Here is a 20377-nt window from a genome sequence, read left to right as displayed (position 1 = left end):
TCTAGTCGGTCAAGAGGGTCATTGGGAGTTTGATCTAGGGTCAATATCTTCCCTTTGATCGGCGAGGTCTTCTTCCCTGCTTGTAAACGACCGAGTCTTTCTCATTCAACATTTTCTTCATCGTCATATATTCATATCATTCGCGAAATTATTCATCAAATTCTTGTGGCGTAATACGAGCCGATCGATCCCGGCCGATCGTATTACATCAATAACACTCTCTAGTTTTACTCATACGATAACTATGACCAATCCCGTAGCCATAAGTGTGAAGACATTAGGGATAAATAGTGGGTGCCCTTTAGATTAAAGAGTTCAATGAATTGATCTGTATGAATCACTGAATGCGATTATACCAAATTGTACATGATAATTGTACATCAATCACATTGATTCATGTCACATTTGTGTTATTGGTCCTTAGATGTCTGATACCAAAGACATCCTATGGATAGAATATTGTACTTTGACTATGACCTACGAGTTTCTGATCATGGAATTCTAAATAGTCATAGTTGAGGTGAAGAAAGAAATTCACAAACACAAATGAGTATTCAAGATGGGATTCTCCACCCTTGGTATGACATGAGACAACTCAAGGAAGATGATGTGATGAAGTCCTTGGCCAAAGTAGTAGAATATCGGAGAAGAGTTCTTCGATGATCTCTAAATGAGTGCATACCAACTCGAATGACCGATTAGATATTGATGATTGAATATGCGTACATGATAATCATTGACAGATAGGTTCCGCAAGAGAGCCAAAGGACCCCTTCATACACAAGGGCATGAGGTTTAGCTTCGCATCCCATGGGATAGAGACTTAGCCTATCAATTGGGTTAAATCAATCCATCATTAATAAATATATATTATGATATAGTCAATAAAAATACAAGGCCAAAAGAGGTTATTAGGCCACTAGAATCATTAATTCGATTGATACAGGGACCTAGAGGTCACACTGAAATGGTCTTTTGGACATCTAAAGATATATTATAATGTTAGGTGTTTTATGAAAAATTCTCATAGTATAAACTATGGAAGACCCTAAAACAAATTCACCCAAGCCAGAATTTTTCACGGCATGTCCCCTTCTTCTGTCTTCTCCCCTTGGCTCCTCTCAATTCCCAATGCGATTGGGATGTCATGATGATGATGGAGCGTGAACAAGGCTCATCAAGGTGAAGAAGGAGATTCGACATGTCAGGGATCACATGGATACATCTAGATGCTACATACTAGAGAAGTTCAACATGTATATATCAAAGATACATCTAGCTCAACATTGTTTGATCAATGGTTTTTGAATGTTGTTATGATTCTGTTCTAAGTCTTCTGCTATAGGACTATCTTTAGTTTCAACTAAATAAAGGTCATATAACCCAACATTTCTATCATCCGCAAATTTAGAAGTAGGCTTTGGGGTCCTTAGTAAAAAGGCATAGGGGATTTTCTTGTATGGGGTCAATCCAACAAACAAATAGTTAACAAACAATTCCACAAGTTGCGGACAGTCTGCCAGTCTATTGACCCCAGAATTTTTTAAAAAATGATGGGTGGTTGATAGCTAAAACAGGTGGCACAATGTAATTGGAAAGTGACATGCAGTGTGCAGGTATAGGCTCTACACCTTTAATTAAGGAGACTTTATTTTCTAAAAATTATTAAAGTGGGACCCATGAGTAGAAAGATGAAAGTTTCAACATGATGGGGTTGTATTGTACCTTGCGGGGGATTGACCAAAATTCAAGGCCACTGAAATCATTTGAGTATGCATCCAAAACAAGGCAGATTCAAAGTTATTGGGAGATTGAGAGCTGATTTTCTCAACTAAGATTGGAGGAAACCCACAAGAAGACCATGAAATTTTTGACACGGTTGGATTTTATCATTTATCACATCATTTTCTTGCTTGGAGAACATGGTATAGGTAAAAAAGAAACCCAGGATAAGAGTAAATTAGGTCGGGTTATCATAAGTGTAAACTTATAATTGGCCTATAATTTTGAAAATAGTAATTCATATCCCTATTAATTAAATACAACTAAGATATTGTGTCCAAAGCATACAAGGGAAGAATGTTATTTGCTAATTTTAACTCACTTACCTGTGCTAACCTTCTCATTCAACCTAACACATTGTAAGCATATCATCTTTCATTTCATTCCTGTAAGGTTATATCCAATATTCGATTATAATTTAGATATTTTTATTTGAACCATTTAGTCTAAACATTCAAGACTCTAAGAGAAAAAAATAATTGTGTTGGGTATTTATTTAATTCTCTTGTTTGTAGCTTTTTATTTTTGAATTTGGCTATTTAATCCACAAAATAGACCATCTCAAGGGAGATCCAAAGAATCATCATTCTATATTCTTTTTTTTACCAACATTTTTGAGAAAATATTTTTCACTTGTTGATCCCACACTTTCAGCACAATATTACAAAACATCCTGGTGAGCTGACTTCAAGAACCTCGAGAACTCTATGAGATAAAAATATTTCCTATATTGGGACATTTAACACAGTTTCACCTGCATTTTATGAGAAGGTGCAGTCATCGGCAAAGAATATATAAAAAAAATTGACAAGACTCATTGATATTGGAATCAACATTAACCCAAACCATTAACTAGATTTGCATGATTATATTCACTTTACAAAAAAACTAACTTTTTGGATAATATTTTGGTATATTCAGTAATAGTGGTTTTACTATTGATGAATACAATTTGATGCATGGAACTATACACCTTTTAGGGATATTCTTAAAATCGTTATGCCCATACTATCGGTGACTCTAAAAGGTGGAAGATGTTTTTGGGCTTAATTATACATTTTTGGGTTGGATTGAGAGAAAAAATAAAGAGAATAAAAAATGGGCTGTGCTGCAGTGCTCAGAAGCCATGCTAACACTCAAGCTAACTGCAGGCTGGCGATGGCATCAGCACTCAAGCCAGTGACAGGCTGAAGAGCACATCAGCACTGAAGCTATCAGCAGCCAATGAATGTTGCAGTACAGGAACGGGAAGTCTCAAGGATTGTGCCAAGACACAAGCACAGCAGCACTTAGGCCATACTCTAGGCACTGTGAGTACAATGAGCTAACATGGCTAGACTCAATATCAGGAAGGAATACAGAGCTTGTACAAGTGCCCAAGGAATGAGAGTATTTTAATTAAATGTTAATCCAGATTTATCATTTCTAATTGTGTTTCCAAATTGTATTTGTCAAATATCGGATAAGCATATCTGTTTTTTTTTTAGTTTTAGTGCAGTTCGGGGGCTGGTGAAGATGAAGAGCTGAATCATAGCCCAACGTGCCACGACCTTAAGGAAAAGAGATGAAAAATATGACTGGGCATCGAACTGAAATGGCCTTAAGCCTATGTCATATTATAGGCCAATATAATTCTAACTGCCACATCATATTAAATAAAAACAAAAAACCAGATTTTAATATATAACCTAGCTGGCTTTTTTTTTTCCTTTTTTCTGGCACATGATTTTTTTGTGGCTGCTGATGAGGAAGACATGGCCGCATGATAGATGAATTAGAGGACTAATTATCAACAAGGCTGATGTTAAGGCAGAGCTAAAGTGGAGAAAGGGGTACATAAAATATCAAAAGGGGTCCAAGGCTGTGATTTAATCACAGCCATTGACCTCTTTAACTTACAACCATGGGATTTGATGGCCCTTGGCAGATGTCTGGCGATGGCTCATGCCATCAACATAAGAGGGAGGCCCTTCAAGCCTTAAAAACAAATCTTTCACCCTATAGAAATGATCTTCTGACGAAAAACACAAATGGCGGTGGGAGACCTGTCTTGTGTTTGTGAGGTCAACCAAGAACAGTGACATCTATATATTCGCTTGATGAGCTTAATAAGGCACTAGAGAAGTTTTAGGATGGATTGGAATTGTGTCAACATAAATGACGATGAGTGGGACACACACTGAAGTCATGAGACAGCAATCGATGCCCCCCATCTTCAACTTGTTCAACTCAAGGCGATTCCGGTGGATTTCCTAAACTTTTGTGGTGGATAATGATTATCATACTTTGATGCTTAGATTCAGATCAAATCAAGGCTGTAATTTTATTTCAAATTGAACTTCTTAGAACATCCCTGTGGATGCATTTCATTGGAAAGTTCTGGTTTAGTTGAATTTCTTTGATTTTTTGTTTTTGTTTCTATTTTGTATTATAAATACCATAAATTATTTTAAACATATATAAATAAATAATAATATTATTATTCTATTAAGGTAATATATCCCCTCGCCCTCTATTATTACATACAATTAACTCTTTAATTCACCCTGATTACACTCTAATATTATTACATACATACATCTTCCTGATTTCTTATATTCTCCTAAAAATTAGAACACATTTATCCTCACCTACCTACATCTTAAATTCCTATCATATATATGATTTACCATCATTGATATATATGTATAGTTATTAAATCTCTTCTTAGTATCCATGTAATTCTTATTCTCTTTCACCTCTGTTATTTCTCTTATTTTTAGTAGTAATATAATGCACCTATTCACTATCTCCCTAAATCTTCATATTCCTTCAATTGTGATATATAGCTCTCCTATTATACATATAACCCCATTATACATCTGTAAATTAAAATAAATTATGATGCTAGAGATGTCCCCCACTATGAAATTTATCTATTTAATCTTTCTCTCTCTAGCTTAATAATTTTATATCTTGATTAAAAATCTAAGAAGAACTTCCCGCAACCTATCTTAAACTCTAAGCCCAGTACAATAATAGCATAATAATATATTATCACTTTTCATTATCCTATTTATTATTACTTTCTCCCTTCTCCTATTTTATTATAAAATTGATTGCTCTTATTATCCATATTATCACTGTACTCTCCCTAACTCTAACTTGATCATCAGATCCATATTTGAAGACCAGTCCATATGGAGACAACCCCACTCCCCTCTAGACATAACTGAGTAAATTTAGATAATTAAAGTTTTTATTTGATCAAAGGCAGGTTAAATTTAGATAATTAACTTGGCTTCATCAACCAGTCTAGTTGCTCCTCCGCTTAAAAAAAACCCAACTGCTAGAGCCAATCAATTCGTCAGGACTTACAACAATGCCATCATTAACCATTTCCAAGAAGATGTTCTCTGAAAGCAACGGTTTATTCAAATTACTATTTTCAGTCAATTATTGAAGATATACATAAGTTTGTCATCATTAGACCGCAGGCGTGCAAAGCAGGGGACAGTAGGAAAAACAAAAAAAATTGTAATAAGCTTAGATAATAAAATAAATTTAATAATTCTCTAGGCATTTACCCGGTATGAAGGCCATCAATCCCCAAAGAGGGCAATCACTTGAAGCATAAGTTTTATAGCTGGAAGCAACCCAATTCTTGACCATGTCTCAATAGTGCCACGTTCTTTCCATCCAACCACTTGAACTGATAAGAGAGGTCAATATTCTGTACCAGGGTCTTTATACTGTCCCCTTCCACATTTTCCGGCTCCATTGACTGAGCCTGATAACAAATATTTGACGACCGTTAAAATTAAGGAGGGCGATTTCGGAGAGCTAAAAACTTTGTTTCCCTCTCTTTACTTTAACAACTACTTTCTTTATGGTTGCCCAGAGATGGTTCTCATTATACGTTAAAAACTACTTTCTATTCTCTTTCTAGATTTACTTGTATGTGTGCTCGAGTTCGTCTATTTACAAGAGATTTAGATAAACCCAAGTGTTTTGTGAGTAAGTTTAACTTCTTTCCATTCGATGAGACTTTCTGGGCGGCAAGACCTCTCTATCATTTTTCGCCATCTTCTGTCTTCCAAGATATATATATTCTACTATATTCTTCTTTCCCTCTCCTGAGAAGGGTTCGGCACTCGTCAACATCATTGACCAAAGATGGTTGATGATGACAAAAATGTTGACAAGGCTGCCATTGAAGGTTGGCGGTTGACGCTGAGGATTACGGGGTATCTAAGACAGTTGAAGCATCCGTCAAATTCTGTCTTCAAATAAATTCTAGTTCAAAAAATTTTCAATCCCTACAATGACAATGTCGCCATCAACATAAAGGGGCCTAGTTGACTATGAAGATGACATTGACAGGAAGTATAGAAGGTAGATAGCAATGACGACGCGTCATATCCTAATCCTGAGGTCGATTAAATGAAAGCCTAAATAAAAAAAAAGCAAAAGAAATTACCTGCTTTTGGTAATCTCCAGAGATGGTTGCCATTATACTTGACCGGGTAGAACTAGGGGAGAAGCCTTCCCAAGGGGGTACAAAGATAAGTTTGGCGCACTGTATGGGAGCAGAACTTCTGCCAAACTTTTCCCACCATGCCCTTCCCAGTGGCCACCATCTAATGGTCAATCCATGCTCTGAGAAAGCCACCAAGCCCTTCAGAATAAAGAAGAAAAAGGTCAAGTCTCACCCAACTCCCGGAAAATAAAGGGTATATGCATAAGGGACCCAAGCTCATGGAAGGCCAACGAAAAGAATGTCAAAATAAACAATGTCAAAGGCAAAAGGAAATGGCATGCCACAGGCCACAAAATTTAAAACTAGGAAAAAATTGGGCCAACTAAAAGTAGATACCCCAGAAATCAACTGAAAAGTCTACTCATTATGCGTAGACCTTGTTCAAAATAATTGTTTTCTTGTTATTTCGATTTCTCTTGATTTCTATCCATCTAGAAGGGTAGGAAACCCTCTGCTATAACTGAGTCTGTTTGCCAGAGTTCTGTTTACTTCTCTCATCTGCCAGACTCCCAGGACGGCAGGTGGAACTCTTTAATCTCCTATCTCTCCTCCCTTTCTTCCTTTTTTCAATCCTTTGTGCACATTATCTCCTCTTTTTGGAGAACTGAAAGTCATCTTCGACCCATAACGTCAAGAATTTAAAGCTCAAATCAACTCGGGCTTGGAGAAAGCCAAACTATTAAATGGAAGAAAAGTCAAGGTCAAGTCAAAAGGCAAAAAGAGAATTAAACCCCTTGATCGTGAGTCCAAAGGGGTTATCATAATCATCCAATGATGAATTCAATTCCATCCGACATCATCTAGTCATCTTGTCATTCTCATCTAGCTATTGTCTCATCATTCCTCTTGTATTAAAAATAGATAAAACTCATGTAACAAAAGTCACTCACTGTTACCCAATTCTGGTATGAGATGAATGAGACAAGATGATTATGAGGCAATGACAAGATGATGATAAATTTGTCATCCAATGATTCCAATGTATGACGAGAATGGTAATGATTCACCATCGTCATTGTCATTGTCAGAACCCAAGTCAGAGTATTAAGAGAAACACGATGTACTACGCAAAGAAAAAATTGAGAATAAGAAAAAATGAGAGTGCTAAGAAAAAATCGAGAATAACAGCCACACTTGGCAAAGAAAAAGTCCAAATTGAAATGACCAACATATCAAAAATATGAAAGCTTAGAAAGATAACTTAATAGAACAACAGCACCATACTTCCCCATCTGGAGAAAAACTCAAAGCTGAAATTACTGCGGCAACAACTTTGCGTGACCCTCCACCAAGTAAGCTGGGGAAGCCTGGAGGCCCAGTAGCATCCAAGATTTTTCTTCTTGTCACACTACAAAAATTACACATGGAGATGGTAATCAAAAGAGATGGAAACAAATCTCAGAATATGAAAAAAATGGAAAAGTATATTTTGACTGGTCAAAATGTTGAAGTTTGAACATGCGATACTCGATATTCTCTTTGGATAGAGTCTATGCATTCATCCTCAAACCTTTCCAAGTCATAAATACGGATGGTAGCCCCAGCGATATCTCCAATCGCATCTCCAATGGCCAAACGAGAAGACCTTTCATTAAAAGCAACCATGGGAAATGCACGAGAAATTTCTCTTAATGTGGCCATAGAACTTTGAAGACAGTTCTTTCGCAGAACATAATTTCCATTATCCATGGTGTGCAGAACATAGCTCACTACCTACAATCACCTTAAGAAGAAGATTATGAATGAACAGAAATAGTTACAAAAACTTGCAAAAAAAAACTTTTGAAATGTAACTTGCAGAAAAATATAATGTTACAATATTATGACCGTAGTTACCTTATCAATAAAAGGAACCAAAGATCTTGGTGAGCCACGAACCACCCTAATCAGTGTATTAAGAGAAACCCGATGAATTGTAGAATCAGATGGAGTAGCCGACAGTTGACTTTCAATTATAGTCAAAAACCCGGACACTTCAGCCATCGCAAGACTTGGAAGTAGAACATTGACCAAAGTGTCCCGGATATTCTGTATTGGACCACTTGTAGAACCCCCGTTCAGACATTCCACCTGGAAAAATACATCCCCAAGTAGATGTGGAAAATCTTGGCCAATGTGCACCTTCCACGTGGCATCCATCCCTTCTGCAAGAAGCTCAGCTGCCGTTGAACTGTATCTCTCGTTCATAGCCATAACTAACTTCACTAACCGAACAGTCACCAGCTCAGCGACCTTGGGCTTCACAATGCTCGGATACCACACAGCTAAGGCAGCTGCGACAATAATCAGAGAGGCCATGGAATCTTGAGTTGTTCCTCCCACACAAGATACCCAGTCTTGGGCTTCAAAAGATTCCATCCATTCAACTATTTGGGATTCTTCCAACCCCTCAGCTTGATTTTCATCAGAAAACAGAATCTCTGATCTTGGAGGGGCTGATGAGCGACGAAATAGGGTTTCTGGGATTGATCTTGGTGCTGCGCAGTGAAACAAAGAACGTGCAGCCATGCGAACAGGCTCGCTTGGATCTTGCCAGAAGCTCGCCAAAAGCTATTACCTGAGTAATATTAGACTATTCCGACCAAGGATCGAGTTTCTGCAGTCTCAATTTAAATTAATGGAATATGGACTTTGAGAAAAAATGGAAATTGTTTGGAATAATCCAAATAGTAACGTGGAGTTGTAAGAAAAAAACATAAACTGTGCGAGATGATTTCTGTATCAGGTAATAACAAAGTGTAATGATAAATAGAGTGTAAAGCATAAGAATCAAATCATCGTTCATTTTCTTATGAAACCACTTTTTCTCAGGTCAATAATTTCTGCTAATTAAGCTACAGAAAAATGAGCATTATGAAAACCTTTGGGGAACATTGGCTCCTCATCTGGAAAATATGACTAACATTCGGGAGAACCTATATATTGATCCTCGAATGGTCATAAAAGCAACTTTCAGGGTATAAATCACCATATTCTGTTAATTAACCATCGTAGAATGCAATGTCTGGTAAAATTCTTGCAATTAAACTAACAATATAAAAGCAACTTTAATTGTGAGGACTTCCTGGGCCCGACCAATTATTGGAGCTGAGTAATTATAACAGGAGAAAATAAGAGGATACACCCTTTTGGTGGAAATAGCCCAATCAAGGATACAGTGTAAAAATTATGTGCAACTTTATTATTTGGAAACAACTAACACAAGAATAACACAACTTGGAATTACTCAAGAACCATTATACGGATGGAAGGAAGGATTTATACCTGGAGTAAAGGAGGTTTGATATCCGGCACTTCTTCTGCAATTTTTCGTGTATATAAAGCGGCAAGTTCGCTGCAACACACGGCCTCAATGTTACTTTTACGGTAAAGCCAGCATGGATACCCTTTTTGGCAATCACGATTCAGATAACTAAAGTCCTTAAAATGCAGCTACAGCCGGAACTGAGGAAACTGAGAACCTAACCCTTGCTCCAATCATGAAAGGATATAGTACATGATATACGTTTTTATACATAAGTGAATTGGGTTCTGAATGCCTTGATGATGTTGCCGAGCGACGTTAGTCAATGGTTTATCAATGACATCATCAACATCAATGAGCATCAATATCATTTGTCAATGTTAACATCAACATAATCGTCAGCTATGCCATTTAATGTTGAGAATGATATTGACATCGATTGGACTGCTTTATACCAAGTTGACGGCTGACTTTGGTGGACTGCGTCAACAGCCAGAGATACTTCTGCATGATCGATCATCAACGGTAACCATGTCATTGTCATCGAAATAAACAATCAAAACTCTGTCAAAATCAATGAGGGCCAATGATGTTGATGATGAAATCTGAGGGGATACAGAAACTTTCTACCCAGAGCAATGCAATTTTCAACATGAAACAGCTTAAACTCGTGGAATGTCCAACGACAACCATGATTTAATCTCTATTTTTACCTGCCAGCCGCTGAACATGACTGGGATGAGCGAATGACACGCTGAGCCAGGGAGACCACAGTAAGGGAGCACATTGCAGAAAATTCTGCTGAATGCTTCCAGAGCTGAAAGATAAATAAACAATATGCTCAAATGGTACAGACGCTCAGATAATTGATTGAAAAGGACTTTTTAATCTGATAATACCTCAAGCGAACCATCCAAAGAAGGGAATGTAAGGGTCACAGAGCCTCCATTTCCAAGGATGCCAGATGTTAAAAATGGAGGCGGTTTCCGCATGTTCATCTTATCAACGAGGAACTTGTCTACTTCATGATCAATATTCCATAAATGTAAAAGTGACAGACTGAAGCGCAAAAAAAACTCTACAAGAAATTTGCCTTCTCCTGAAGAGTTAGATTTCTCAGCATTGACACCTGTTTGATAGGATTGCCACTCGTTTGACATCATCAAAGAAAGATCAAATTCCATGGCTATGATCCCTGGGTATGGACATGTACATGTGACGGGATACTTAGAATCTTTTTTTAAACCCTGCCATGGCATTTGTCTGCAGCTGTTTCCAGTGGTATCATAGATGAAACTGCTACTCACACCCCTTCCACTATCCACCACTTCTGATTGTACATGATTTTTACTCCCACTTAAGAGATTTTTCGAATCTTCATTGAGAGATAGAAATGAGGAAGGCGCTGATGATCTCATTTCCTCACAGAAATGATTAAACATTAACACTGAAGCCTGCCCATGAAGAACCCTATCACGAACTCCAGTTTTGACATCCCAAATGTAAAGACAGTCGCCAGAGAGACATGCCACATAACCTCTGACACAGTCCCATGCAACACAAGCAGGAACAGAAGGATGACCTGGAAACATTCTTTCCACATTGAGAGTATCAAGAGAACCAAGAGCCACGCATCCGTCCTCTCCTAGAGAGAGAAAGCAGCTACTCCATGGATGGTACGTGAGACACTGTGAGAGAATTATCTGCCTCACCGGAGCATTATGATGATGCATGATTAATATTATATCACCAGAATCAAGATCCCATAACCGAACTGTCCCATCGAATCCACCTGATAATAAGATGTGGGTGGCACAGTGAAGGTTTGATTTCACCGACGTTTTTTGTGCTGCCAAACAAAGCACTGCACCAGAGTGCCCCGAGAAGGTTCTTTTGATACAAAAAAGACTGAGACGGGCATTCCCTAGCTGTATTTCTTCTATGTCACCATTGTAGAGGCCAGCAATCATAGTAAGCGGATTATTGAAATCATCAGGAAGAAACATTGAAGATGCTATAATATTATTTTTCTCTGTGGTGCAGCTCTCATAATAAGTCTGGCTGTTAGAAAGAAAATTTGAATCCCACTGAGCTACATACTTCTCCGGAAAAGAGCCTGCATTTGCTACTGGACTTCCCTCAAAGTGCGACCACACACTGATCTGAGGTTTCCACAACAAAGAACCGCAGGTATTATCTGAAACAGATTCTAGTTTCAGAAGATAGGTACCCAATTGAGAAAAACCATAGCAATGACTCTTCATGGAAGCAAATGATGAAGCTGGAATCTCATACAGGCGATTGAAGTCAAAACCATCAGCAGAATACTTCACCGAAAAAACAATTGCAGCGCCATCAGTGCTCCATACTATTAAATTCTCGGCATGTTCTTCCTCTTCACCCTCATTCCGCAGAAAATTGCAACCTAAGAGATGAAAACTCTCCCCAAGATCCAATTTTTCTGCATTGTTGTTATCTACCACTGACTTCACAAGAAAGTAAGTAGAGTAAACGAGCAACATCAAAGTCCCGCACTCTGAAAGAGAGACTGCAGTTGCCTTCTCTAGCAAGTTCTCGCTGACAGTAGAAGATACAGTTTCAGAAGATAGAAGTTTAGGATTACCGGTCCCTTCTTCCCCTTCTTCATTAAATTCAGCAGGAAGAGACATCAGAATAACTTCCCCGAATTGATTAGCAATTGCAAGAACGTCTTTCCTTCCATTTTCCAAGTTAGGAACAACCCCCATGCTTGGATTTGATCCGATTGAAAATCCTGAGTGAGTAAAAACACGGATAGCCGACAATGATAGAGAATCTAAGATTACCACCGAACTCTTCAGATCATTTAAATGATGATTCTTCCTTTCAGCTTCTGTGTAATCTGCAACATTGTCTTCCAGTGACCACCCGGCATACGAGCAAGACGAAGGCAGCGGCGTGTTGGTGCTGTAGCAAAGGAGACAGACGTACCTTGGGGACAAAGGTAAGGAGGAGATGATGCACGGAGTTCCCACCCAATCAGGCAGTCTCCTCCGCCGCCGGCAGTAGCCACTGTCTCCAGTCCAGACGCATAGCTCACCGTTGATAGAAGCACTGATCAGACAATGGCAGCTAGAATTTTCATTTGATGGGTTTGCAGTGGGAATGCATAAGGCCAAGTCCGCTATCTCCGCCGTATGACCACACAGCATAGCCGCTGGACGCAGATCCTGGAAGAATACTCTTAATTGGGATCAAAGACACATAAGATTTGATCAGGAAAATATAATGGGAAATGTGGAGATACATTTTTTGTTTCACGCAAATTCTCTTGGTTTTATACCGATAACATTTCATCCCTTTGGTTTTTAATGTCCCTTTATCCAAGACACATAAGATTTGATCAGGAAAATATAATGGGAAATGTGGAGATACATTTTTTGTTTCACGCAAATTCTCTTCATTTTATACCGATAACATTTCATCCCTTTGATTTTCAATGTCCCTTTATCCAAGACACACAAGATTTTATCAGGAAAATATGGTGGGGAAATGTGGAGATTGGTGTTCTTGTTTCGCTCAAATTCTCTCCATTATATACCGATAGCATTTCCATTCTTTGATTTAATGTCCCTTTATCCAAGAGACATAAGATTTAATAAGGCAAACATGGCGGGAAATGTGGAGATTGGTGTTCTTGTTTTGCTCGAATTCTCTTCATTTTATACCGACAGTTGTGATTCAGCTGAGTTTTCATAAATCTTCACGGCATGTCTAGCTTATGTATGGTTCAGAACATCAGAGAGTGTGCTTGCGCTGCTTCTAGAAAATAACTTCTTTTTACATGTGCTTCTAGGATACAAAAGGGACAAATCTTTCTAAGGTGGGGTTGATCAAATCTAATACGAGGAATTTTGAAGCATATAAACTTATTTTCGAAAAAATCCAGAATATCCTAGTAGCAACACATTAAGAAATGCAAAGTTTTCAAATTCGACCTAAATGACACGACCAAGAACAACATGAACTTGTTTACAAAATCCATGATTTGGATAAAACTAGATAGACAGAAATAAGCCAAACTAGAGAATTATCTCAAAGTTTTCGGATTAGGAAAAGAGATCCATACCTGGTTTGAATCGCCGGCGACGAAATTCCACCGGACGATGGAGCCATCAGATCCGCCGGTGTAGAGAGCGAGGGGATCGGTTGAGACTGCGGCAGCAGTCAGCTTATGCTGTGGCAACGCCGCCCACAAGCAGGCCACTGTACGACACTTCATTGCGAGGGAAATTTGAGGAATTTGAACTAGCAACGATCATCCGCAACCTTGGATGGCCGTCCAACGATCATCTCCGACCACTTGCAAGCCCCGCTCAATCGAAAACATCCTTCAAAACGCAAGATCTGGTTCCGTTTGCCACACACAGATCACGAATTTCAGCCCAGATTTGCCGCATTTTCCAGCAAATCTGCATCGCTACTTGTTCATCCTCGCCATAAAAACAGCCAATATGAAGAATCTATGATGAAGTAGAGATCGGAGAAAAGATGAGAGTCATTGAGTTCGATTGAACTCGACTACTTTATTGTATTTATTTCTTAACAATAGGTTGAAGACAAGGTGACATGCTTTTATGAAAAATAACATGCTATTATAATAGTAATTTTATGTATTCCAGATATTAACTTCATGTATTGTTAGATATAGGGATGTTTTTTAATGGTAAAATAGTTTAGTTCACTTTTAGACTGAATCTTTGAACTTTCCCAAATTTATAGTATTTTTGCAGAATTTCTGATATTAAATTCCTAAAGAGAATAGTTTTATAAGTCAGAAAGCAGAATAGTCTGTATTGATTAAAATATTTTTAGGTATATTTTATTTTTAGAATGATATTATTTCTTTTCATTTTCATGTACTTTTATGGATTTTTATGCTGAATTAAAAAATATATAATTTGCAATAATATTTTAATTTATGCAAATATATTAAGAAGTTTAATTTTAATTTTCCAACATATGTCATGCCACATTGCCAATCACACTATGGAGAGAGAAAAATCACACTGTGGAGAATGAATCAACTTTAAATCATAATATTTAATGATCTAGAAGCGTCTTGGGGCTGAATTTTGAGACTATTTTTTACTCTGTCCACTTTATCCATCCATGCCATTTTATCTATAATTTGAACCCACCACTTCGCAAAAAGGACACCCTAGGGTTTTGTGCCTAATCACAATTGGTGGTGTGATTTCTCATTTTAAATCTTGATTGGGTCCTGGTACGTTCCCAGCAGAACACGACATCTCGATGTAATTCTAACACGCGAAACCTTGATTGGATCAAAATTGATAGGTCAAAGGGAGACCATCGAGGTAGTAATGGAGAGGGAGAGGATAATGAAAATGGTTAGGAAAGAAGACAACAACAGAGGTAGAGATCAACCAGTGGAGTCACATGGAGATGTAGTGAAGAAGAGACAATCATTGAGATGAGAATCATACGAGTATAGTGCAGGGACGCAGACGGGACAATTTTTTTGTCCTGAGACAAAAAAATCGTCCCGTATGAGGATACGGACGAATTTCAGAACAAAAATTTGTCCTGGGGGCCACCGGACAGGATGGTTTTCGTCCAGTGGAACGAAAAAATCGCCGATTCGAAGGTCTCCGGACGATGGGGACGAATCTGGGCGGAAAACAGCTGGATTCAAATCTGACAGTTGAGATGTTGACACGTGGCCTCGCTAGGACAATTTATAATATATTATAATATGTAAAATATATCAAATGTGTTTTTTCATCTGGGACGAATTTTGGGACGAAAATTCGTCCTGGGAGGACTGGACGGGACAAAAAACTGTCCCTAGATTATTGGACAGGACGGTTTTTTTTTTGGTGGACCAAAAATCGTTCCGTCCTTCGTCCCTGAGCTAACATCGGATGTAGGACGGGACAAAATTCGCCCAGTCCCGTCGTTTGTCCACGTCAGGGACGATCCGGAACTGTACATACAAGGGACATGAACAACATCTAACATAAGTTTTAGGCTGCCCCTCCTAAAGGGGGGCTGCTTCATTTTAAAGGAAACTTGGGAGGGCCATAAATGCCCGTAATGGTCAAAAGACCATGCTGCCCCAAGGTGGGGCCAAGGATTGTAACAGGTCCATTCTTGAGTTTTGAGAACAAATGATTGATTGAGAGATGTTCTGCAAAAGACTTGCAAAGAGAAATCACCACTCGGTCCCTTTGGCAAGTGAGAGTGAGGTTAGTGTAATCTTTGTCTTTTTAAAAATCATAAATTTGTATTGTATCATACGTCATCATCATTGAGGATAGCCTAGGTGTTCACCATGGCATGCGAAGCTACTGACACCATTGCCGACCATAGCATTTCGGACTCCATTTCCATCAACAACAGCCATGGTGAATTATTATCACTCCCCTGCTCTGTTGTTCATCGAAGCCATCATTTGTCTCCACCATCGCTATCTCTGCGACCACCATGCCAATCATCTCTACCATATCTATCACATTTAGGGGGGCATTTTGTTCATCCACCTCCTACTCATGGCACCACCATCAACCATCGCCAAGTACCATCAGAACTCATGTTGATGTTTTTTCAGAATTAGTTATTATATTGACTAAAGAATTCCATTTCAGTTCTCTATGTTGTATAAACATTATTTTCTCATCATAAAATTTTTGAACTAATTTTCAGTAGTTTTATTATGCTAATAGATTTAGTTATTTCGGGGCAAACAGATCTCGATAAGATGTTTCCACTTTAATGGTCTTACCTAGACTATTTGGCGATATTTTTGCCAAATCCCTACAAGGGAACTTTAGGCAAAAGTGATGACGGCTACATGCTATCTTTTGTATTAAAAACAAAATAAAGTTCATTTTATTGTGAGGCAGCATAAAGTTTTTCTCATCCACTAAAACACTTAAATACAATTATTCAATTAAAAGAAATTCATATTATCGTTAATAGTATACGTCCTCATTGAGCGAATTTATATGTTAAATATATATTACATACAAATCCACTATTTTTTCATAATTTAACTTCTATTTATCAACATTTTGTCTATTATTATTACCTATCCTTAAAACTTTGTAGTTCTACCGTTTCTTAAAATATTACAGTACGCAAAGTTAACTTGTTAAATAATCAGCCACCTCTAATGTAATCATCAGTCTAAGAAACCTGCTCCCTAAGAACATCCTACTTTAAAAAAATTCAGTTCATAATTTTCAGAGCCAGGAAAATCTGTAAGCCTCAGAACATATTAATCTGAATATTATCAACTTTGCAAAATAGAACAATCAATGAAAATAGATGTCAAGGGGACATCCAACGACGATAAAATATTATTTAGTTTAGTAATCCTTTCAATATTTTGCTATAATGGTAACACGAAAATTATTATTTTTTCTTTGAAATAATAGTTTAATTAATTTATATTTGCATGGGATATTGAGATTTGAGACTAAATTTATATCTCTCATTTTATACAAATTTGTCTGGAACGAGTCCTCCGCTGCCCGCCTTGCTCGGTCTACCTTCGCCAACGGCTCTCTTCTCTTCTATTCTCTCCGCTTGTCTCTCTCTCTTCTATTATCTCTCTCTGTGTTCCACATTTCTAGGCTGTTCTTCTCGCGAGTTCTATCTCAGAACTTTGATCGGAGAAAAATCGCAGGATATCTTCGATCCGACCCGGTGAGGAAACTATAATCTTTGGTGTTTCTCCGGTGTAATCTTTCGATTCGATATAATATTAAAATTCTCGGGGTTTTTGGGGTTCGGATCGAATTGAGACTTTTGAAGTTGATAAAATTTGCAGGGAGGGTGATTTAAGTTCGTGCACGAAGTAGAGGGCGAGAGAACAAGCCCGTGATCATCGATCAAGTCGCCAGATGATTTCGAATCGTCCGATCAGATCCCAAATCAATTCTTTCTGAAGGTTGGATTCCTAGTCGCTAATCTTATACACAATTTTTTGAAGAATTCAGATTCTCGAATTGGACTGTTCCTGATTTGATTTCTTGAGACTGCAGGACGGGGGAAAATTTCACGCGCGTGATTGCGCACTGTTCTAGTCTGGAAATTCCTTGCTCGAATCTGCCCCAAATGTCGATGTGAGTTGTTTTCTTTAGAAATTTCCTTTTCTTGTACTCTTTCCATGGCTTTATCTATCTCTGTATCAATGTAGCTATATCGATCAATTGTCTTCTTTCTATTTATCCATCTCTGTGAACATTTTTACTTTTCCACCCGTCTATCCTTAATTATCCAATTATCTATTCATCTCTTTGTAAATGTACATTTTGTCACGTACCGTTGCATCTCTTCAGAAATTTTTCTTGGCGTTTAACTATCTCTTTGCCTATCCATCTATCACTATCGCTATATTTTTTAAAATTATAGGTCTGTATTTTTAAAATATATCGATCCATAACTCTCTTTTTTTCTTGGTAGATCATTTGATCTACCTATCTACCTACCTACCCACCTATCTTTTTATCTTTTGATCTATTTATCTCTCTTTCTATAATTCTATTTGTCGATCTATCAAAAGTACCTAATCCAACCATCTATACAGATGTATCTCTCATAATATCTATACATATATTTCTTGCTGTTATTCTGTGCATTTATCTACCTATCTGTACATCGATTTATCTATTTTTTACCAATCTATTTGTCTGTTACTCAGCCGAGGTATCTTTCGCAGGAACGGCAGGAGGAAGTAAACAGACTGTTGGACAACTCTGCTGGTCTAACTTCGACGGCTGCAGACAATTAACCCCGACGATAATGAGTCAAGAGCAGAGCTCTACGAGTACGACTTCAGAAGAGAGGGAAGAGGTTGCTGACAGTAATGCCAAGGCTGAAGAATCGTGGCAAGGCGGCGAGGAACACTCGTCTTCGTCTTATGGTGACTCCAATGAAGACTATAACGACGTCGAGGAAGAAGACGAGTCAAGCGGGATTCAAAACTTCTGGACAATCTCTCATGGCACTGAAACATTAGGTTTAGACCTAAACAAAGCGCCACCTCCGGATCCGCCCCCTTTTATGGCCACAACGCCTGTCAGGGGTGAAGAGCCATACGACGCCAGTCCCACGGTTGGGATGAAGCGTCCCCGTCCCTGGACAGAGGATGCTTTTTCTGAAGATGAACAGTCAATGTCAGCAAGTTCAGATGGCGTTGACTCTGCCACCAGCCTGGCGGTTGACTGGAACACGTCACCTATAGTTTTCGAGAATTCGGGAACTCCGAATTGGCAATGGATGGCCCAAGTGTTTGACCTGAATCACATGCCCAGCACTGATGACGGGGGTGGCGGCGACGGAGGCAGCGGTGCTGGTCTTGTGTGCCTGCCGTTGACTCAGAAGAGCGACCCCGTAATAGACTTTAAACTCTGGGGCGGTCAAAGTCAACCTTTGCCGGGACCTGTCGACAGTGGCACTTACGTTGTGGACTTCTACCAAGCACCGGCGCCAGGATCTTTTCCTGTAGAATACTTCTCCAAGGTGGGGTTCCCTGAGCTTGTTGAGTCTTCCTCAGGTCAACGCCCCCTGTCAGCGCCACCTTCCTTTGGGCCTTGTATCATCGGCCCTGGTGGAGGCAGGTCAACAGTGATACATATGCCTCTCCCAGTCTCCCAGTCAACGGTGGTACATAGCCCTATCCCAGTCTCCCAGTCAACAGCGATACATAGCCCTCTCCCAGTCTCCCAGTCAGCGGCGATACATAGCCCTCTCCCAGTCTCCCAGTCAACAGCGATACATAGCCCTCTCCCAGTCTCCCAGTCAACAGCGATACATAGCCCTCTCCCAGTCTCCCAGTCAACGGCGATACATAGCCCTCTCCCAGTCTCCCAGTCAACAGCGATACATAGCCCTCTCCCAGTCTCCCAGTCAACGGCGATACATAGCCCTCTCCCAGTCTCCCAGTCAACAGCGATACATAGCCCTCTCCCAGTCTCCCAGTCAACAGCGATACATAGCCCTCTCCCATTCTCCCAGTCAACGGTGATACATAGCCCTCTACCAGTCTCCCAGTCAACGGTGATATATAGGCCTATCCCAGTCAATGGCAGGGCTCGAGTTTCGAAGAACTATGATTAGTTGGTGCTAAAGGTCACCTCAATTTTTATGGCTGCTTTGAAATTCTCTCCTCTTGCTTGAATTTCTGATGTGGAGCTCTGTCGCTAGAGCTTCTTTGATCTTTTTTTTTCTTTTTTTTTCTGCATGCAAGTATGTAATTTCTCAGCAAGTATTGGATTTCATGAGTCTCTCTGAAATTCTCTTCTCTTTGGCTCTCTTCTCTTTTGTTTAGCGTTCCATCCCTTTGATTTATTTAATGTCCCTTTATCCAAGACAGATAAGATTTTACCAGGAAATCAAGGTGGGAAATGTGGAGATTGGTGTTCTTGTTTCGCTCAAATTCTCTTCATTTCATACAGACAGTTGCGATTCAGCAGAGTTTTCATAAATCTTCACCGCATGTCTAGCTTATGTATGGTTCACAACATCAGAGAGTGTGCTTGCTCTGCTACTTGAAATTCCACTTCTTTATGAGTCTGTTTCTAGGATACAAAAGGAAGAGGTGTTTCTAAGGCGGGGTTGATCAAATCTAATACGAGGAATTTTGAAACATATAAACTTATTTTCGAAAAAATCCAGAAGATCCTAGTAGCAACACATTAACAAATGCAGATTTTTCAAACCCGACCTAAATGACACGACCAAGAACGACATGAACTTGTTCACAAAGTCCGTGATTTGGATAAAACTAGATTGATACAGATAAGCCAAATTATAGAATTATC

At 38.9% G+C, this 20377-nt stretch overlaps 2 protein-coding genes across 5 annotated transcripts; one reads left to right on the top strand and one right to left on the bottom strand.

The window, feature by feature from the left end:
* Positions 1 to 5173: 5173 nt before the first annotated feature.
* Positions 5174 to 14103, bottom strand: LOC144712689 (Transducin/WD40 repeat-like superfamily protein). Of its 3 annotated transcripts, none has more exons than XM_078586952.1 (9): positions 13654 to 14100; positions 10445 to 12767; positions 10259 to 10362; positions 9566 to 9635; positions 8138 to 8851; positions 7812 to 8014; positions 7526 to 7649; positions 6242 to 6439; positions 5174 to 5551 (listed from the first exon to the last, which is right to left on the bottom strand). In XM_078586952.1, exons 1-9 carry the CDS (start codon positions 13698 to 13700, stop codon positions 5402 to 5404), a joined length of 3933 nt encoding a protein of 1310 aa, XP_078443078.1. In that variant the 5' UTR covers positions 13701 to 14100; the 3' UTR covers positions 5174 to 5401. The 3 variants fall into 3 exon arrangements, with proteins under 3 accessions (XP_078443078.1, XP_078443077.1, XP_078443079.1); XM_078586951.1 differs by having other exon boundaries at positions 10445 to 12754; XM_078586953.1 differs by lacking the exons at positions 5174 to 5551; positions 6242 to 6439; positions 7526 to 7649 and having other exon boundaries at positions 7844 to 8024; positions 10445 to 12754; positions 13654 to 14103.
* A 2961-nt stretch (positions 14104 to 17064) lies between these two features.
* Positions 17065 to 19857, top strand: LOC144713133 (uncharacterized). Of its 2 annotated transcripts, none has more exons than XM_078587632.1 (4): positions 17065 to 17258; positions 17383 to 17502; positions 17597 to 17677; positions 18274 to 19857. In XM_078587632.1, exon 4 carries the CDS (start codon positions 18357 to 18359, stop codon positions 19671 to 19673), a length of 1317 nt encoding a protein of 438 aa, XP_078443758.1. In that variant the 5' UTR covers positions 17065 to 17258; positions 17383 to 17502; positions 17597 to 17677; positions 18274 to 18356; the 3' UTR covers positions 19674 to 19857. The 2 variants fall into 2 exon arrangements, with proteins under 2 accessions (XP_078443758.1, XP_078443759.1); XM_078587633.1 differs by having other exon boundaries at positions 17367 to 17502.
* Positions 19858 to 20377: the final 520 nt, after the last annotated feature.

This window comes from Wolffia australiana, chromosome 15 (genome assembly GCF_029677425.1).
Source record: "Wolffia australiana isolate 7733 chromosome 15, ASM2967742v1".
NCBI lineage: Eukaryota > Viridiplantae > Streptophyta > Magnoliopsida > Alismatales > Araceae > Wolffia > Wolffia australiana.
This window is presented reverse-complemented; position numbering and strand designations above follow the sequence as displayed.

What these genes read in the sequence shown, in the direction of transcription:
- LOC144712689 (XM_078586951.1), bottom strand. Translation starts at nt 13,806, where the DNA reads ATGAAGTGTCGTACAGTGGCCTGCTTGTGGGCGGCGTTGCCACAGCAT. An exon ending in TCAAACCTCCTTTACTCCAG is followed by an intron (nt 8,852 to 9,565) that starts GTATAAATCCTT and finishes CTCAGGTAATAG; the next exon opens with CTTTTGGCGAGCTTCTGGCA. An exon ending in CTGGAGATTACCAAAAGCAG is followed by an intron (nt 5,552 to 6,241) that starts GTAATTTCTTTT and finishes ATTTGTTATCAG; the next exon opens with GCTCAGTCAATGGAGCCGGA.
- LOC144713133 (XM_078587632.1), top strand. Translation starts at nt 18,357, where the DNA reads ATGAGTCAAGAGCAGAGCTCTACGAGTACGACTTCAGAAGAGAGGGAA.